Source organism: Topomyia yanbarensis, chromosome 3 (genome assembly GCF_030247195.1).
Source record: "Topomyia yanbarensis strain Yona2022 chromosome 3, ASM3024719v1, whole genome shotgun sequence".
NCBI lineage: Eukaryota > Metazoa > Arthropoda > Insecta > Diptera > Culicidae > Topomyia > Topomyia yanbarensis.
Genome location: NC_080672.1, coordinates 99,346,989 through 99,351,328, shown reverse-complemented (window position 1 = coordinate 99,351,328; position 4,340 = coordinate 99,346,989). Strand labels below are relative to the sequence as shown.

The window sequence follows — 4,340 nt, the reverse complement described above, 5'->3', positions numbered from 1 at the left end:
TAAATCAAGGTATGAAATGACAAATGAAAAATAGTGATTTTAAGGGGTGACGTCTTCTTCGCTCAATCTCTTATGGTTAAATCAACTGAGAAATAGTCAATGTGTGTGATAATGCCTAGAATAATAAAAAACGATTTTTGACTCGCTAATCATTAACAAAATATTACGTTTTACACCCTCTACAATCGTTTGCTCTATGAGGTGTTCGTAGATCACGGCATTCGGGGTTATTACAGAAAACGCTCTCAAACCAGATAATCAAAAATTAGTTTGAAAATGCTGTATCTACCGTAAACTTTTCTAAACTAAGTGAACAACAATTCCAAATTTTTTCAAGTTGGGTGAAATCGGTAGAAAATTACAATCTTCTAATCCGTAGAATAAAGCTTGAATGCATTCAGTAAACCTCGATTCCAATTCTCAATTTATTTATCAGTTCCGAAAGATTAACAACATGCGCTTCGATCCATATCAGTCAAACAGCACACCACATATTTCCTGATCTTATTTATACTTCATCAGTGCAAGCTTATCGTAACTTCTTTGTCGTCCTTGGTAACGTGATGCACTGTGCTGAAATAGGCAGCACCTGTGTTAGTCAACGACCGTCCTACTCGTCGTTCTTATCTTCTATCGGCTGATCGCTCTCAACAGCTGTGGGCTGTGAAACACGCGTCCCAATGCTGACCTCGGTTATCTGCTTAATTACAGCGTCAATCTTATCAGGCAACAGGTAGGCGATCGGTTCCAAAATCTTCTTTTGCTTGAAATAAGTTATACCATGTTTCTGCAGTGTCAGCACGTTAATACCGAGATGGTTTGCGATGGATGGTGGAGGGAAAATCAAATGAACGCACCGTTGTAGGTATGGAATCAAATCGTACGCAAAACATGAACAGAATCGGATAAAGCACTCTCGCTCTGGAGCAGTGAATGCTTGCTGCTCTTGACGGTAGAACGATAAGATGTTTTTGCATACTTTTGTCAGAGAACCTTCCAGCACTTCGGAGACCGTGGATGCCAACGCAATTGGAGCGCACAGGCGGAGTTCGTTGAAGATTGTCAGAACTTCGTTGCAGTAGATTGCCAAAGGGGTAAAATCAAGCAGACTTTCAGGAGGATGATTGTTGCACTCGGTGTTGTCCCCTACCTTTGACCTTTTAATACCTGTTGGAACTTTGTTGATCAGAGTGTATTGCTCTAAATCTTGTTCGAATTGATGTGTAATTTTCGCAATAGTTGTTTGAAACTTCAGCGAGATGACTTTAACGAAAACAGGAGCAATCAATCCACGGAAATCGATGCCCACTCTGCTGAAGGACAGCCCAAAGTACATACACTGTCCAAGGATAGTATCATAGGAATTGATCTCATTTGAAGAGAGATCTTTTTCAAGCGTAGTGATAAACTCGACTATTTGATCGTGGAGCCAGCTGTGAAATATTTTCCCTTCATCGGCAGCATTCTGATCTGCAGAGATAGAGATAGACACACCGGATGTGGCATCATCGACTTCTGAAAAGATTGCCCTATATTGGGTGATAATGTTGAAGAGATGAACACGCGTCGCTTCAATTGTTTTTGTCAGATGCAAGTGTGCTAGAATATTAAAAGTAAGTAGAACAATCTAGATAAGACGGTCAATTATGTATATTACCATCATCTTGTGGAATTTTAGCGAGCAAATTCTTAAACCAACTGGTTCTAATTTGAAGAAACTTTAACTTGAGCTCAGCCGTTGAGAATGCTTGCATTCTTCTTAGATACCCAACCACTTGCAAGCATTTTGGCAGTTGCAGGTCCGTTCGAAGCTGCGAAAGTAACTGCATCAACATTGTATGCCAAGCGGCTTCCACAGCTGTGTATGCCAAGCGGCTTCCACAGCTGATTGAATGTCCTGTAAAGAAACAAAATATTATTCAATTACAATTTTGGCAGGGTCGCTATCTACTTTACTTACAGAAATCACTGGAATATTTCCGTGCTTGCTTCCAACACGCTGCACGTAGGCAGCCAGCTCCAATGCCTCATCGTACTTCCCTTCACGAATGCAAGTTTCCATTAGTTGTGGTAGCTCTAAAATTTCCAAAAGCTCTGCATTGCGAGTTAGTGTCAGAGAATTTAGCCTTCGTGCAGCGTTAATGTTGCTGGAGGAGGCTAGAAAATTTTCACAAGTGCTCGCAAAATCCGGCAATTTCTTTTCCAGACTTTCAGCCCGCTTTTCCGCTTCGACAAATTTCCGATATATTTCTCGGGAGCACTCGGCCGTCTGGATAAACGTTTTATAATTGTTAACCGCCAGGTCCTGAGTTTGTTCTACATTTTGTTTGGTCTCATCTTGCAACCGAATTTTCTCCTTTTTCAACTGGTCTATTTTTAACGAACCTAGCTTAAACATATACTCGGTTACATCCTTGGAGTTTTCGCTATTAAGAAATTCTGCAAAAGAACTCTTGATACAGTGTAGGAACATTCAACGCAATTAGAAACACAAAATACCTTCATACTGATCTGGGAATACAAGTTTCAAAACTTTTTCGTTTTCGTAGTCCATTTTGCGCGACGAAAACCGTGGCAGTCTTGTCTAGTGTTTACATTTTGCTTTACGCTACATCATTCGTGTCCAACATCTGTCAGAAAGTAACGATTAGTGTGTGTGCGTTTTACGGTTTGTACCGTTTTACAAATTCATTCATAGTTAGTTCATCCCTTTAAATCAAGGTACTGATGAATAAAAGCAGAGAGCGCACAAAGCAACGAGAGTAAAACAGTGATTACACGAACACATTTGCAGTTGCAGAAGCATTCATTGTACGAGGGGTGAGTTAACGTAAAACAAGGTATCATATGGTCGGTGTTAAGTCAGACCGGACTAAGTCGCAAAACACCAAAAAATAAGATAATTCCAACACAGGATAGAGAAATTCTTCAGCTACATTCAACTTTTGCCAGATTTGAAATATGTAACCATAAACAAGAATTATGGGAAAAGATAATTTCCAATTATAACGTAGAGGATGCTGCGATTCAAACTTTAAACCCGTTTTTCTTGAAATCAATATTTTGTCACTTAGTCCGGTCTGACTTAACACCGACCATATGGCGATGGATTTCAATTGATTGTGATTGTAATTTATTAATTATACGAGGGCCTATTAGTTTGATATTAATGTCGTTTTCGCTTGAGGCAGAAATTAGCTCAGTTTCGGACCTAACTGCTGTCAAACCGTTTGTTAGAAGCCAGTTTCCAACCTAGGTTATGCGCCACTGAACTGGAAACCGGGTTGGGTTCTGAAATATATTTCGGGTTCGCTCACACACCGCTGTTTGGCGAGAAAGCAACTCAGTTCCATTAAAAACGTTCGTTTGAAGCAACTAACCTGGGTTAGTTTCTAGGTTCTCAATCGAAAACGACATAAGTTTACCATCTTGTGGAGCAGGATTTTTCAAAAGAGTCTGTAATGATACATTGGTTGTATACTATTCCCCCGAAAATCATTCCCCAGAAAGCAATTTCCCATAATACCACCCCCTAGAATACCATCCCCCAGAATATACTATTCTCCAGAACTCCATCCTCCAGAATGCACCATTTCCCAGAAACCCGTTCCCCAGAAGTTTTATTCTTTTATTGATTTGATCTTTTCAAACGTACTACATTCGTGATTCTTTGGAAACACCTTCATTCCCCGGTATAACCATTTCCAAGACATTTTTTATAATATGGAGAAAGCACTCATGTTGCTTTGAATTGGCAAAATCTTCATAGAAATCGTAAATCTTATTCAGAATGTTGGCCATTTTGCTCCCCTCGAAGAGTGCACTGCTGGCAGCATTAAACAATAGCATTATTTTTACATTTCGTGATATAACCAAACATGTAGTAGGACCAATTCAGTACAGGTGTGTTTTGAGAGCCATTTGGCAACAACCATAGGAAGCGGTAGCGTCCCTTCCTAGGATCCAAAAGAATGAAACAGTGTTATGTAAGTAAGGTTATAGGGTGCAACTCAAACTTTGTGCATTACCTAAGCAATTGAACTGATGTGGTGTTAAGCTGCTGAGGATGAGCTGCCAAAAGCGGTGGCTCCTGATAAGCAAGCCCGCTATCCATTCGCATACCCGATTTACTCGAACGTAGGAATTGATTCCTTCTTTCATGTATGAATTGATTTAATCTTCATGCGGAATATCTCATGCACCCAAACTTGTAATCTTTACGTCAGCACGGTTTATTAAAACATAGGACTTGATTTCTTCAACACTTTTTCGAGCTTTCCTTGAATCTTTCTTATTTTTCTTCAAATCGAAATGAATGCACATTTTGACAAACGGTTTGA

General features: G+C 39.8%; 1 protein-coding gene across 1 annotated transcript; it reads right to left on the bottom strand.

The window, feature by feature from the left end:
- Positions 1–396: 396 nt before the first annotated feature.
- On the bottom strand, positions 397–4,044 carry LOC131691051 (conserved oligomeric Golgi complex subunit 8). Its single transcript, XM_058977206.1, has 5 exons — positions 4,029–4,044; positions 2,500–2,630; positions 1,957–2,439; positions 1,658–1,858; positions 397–1,599 (listed from the first exon to the last, which is right to left on the bottom strand). The coding sequence occupies exons 2-5, from the start codon at positions 2,552–2,554 to the stop codon at positions 611–613; spliced, it is 1,728 nt and encodes a 575-aa protein (XP_058833189.1). The 5' UTR covers positions 2,555–2,630; positions 4,029–4,044; the 3' UTR covers positions 397–610.
- Between the last annotated feature and the right edge of the window lie 296 nt (positions 4,045–4,340).

Excerpts from the sequence above, each read along its gene's own strand:
- LOC131691051 (XM_058977206.1), bottom strand. The coding sequence starts at position 2,554 with ATGGACTACGAAAACGAAAAAGTTTTGAAACTTGTATTCCCAGATCAG. Across the intron at positions 2,440-2,499 it reads ATTCCCAGATCAGTATGAAG|AATTTCTTAATAGCGAAAAC; the intron begins GTATTTTGTGTT and ends GTTCTTTTGCAG. Across the intron at positions 1,600-1,657 it reads TAAAATTCCACAAGATGATG|CACACTTGCATCTGACAAAA; the intron begins GTAATATACATA and ends TTAATATTCTAG.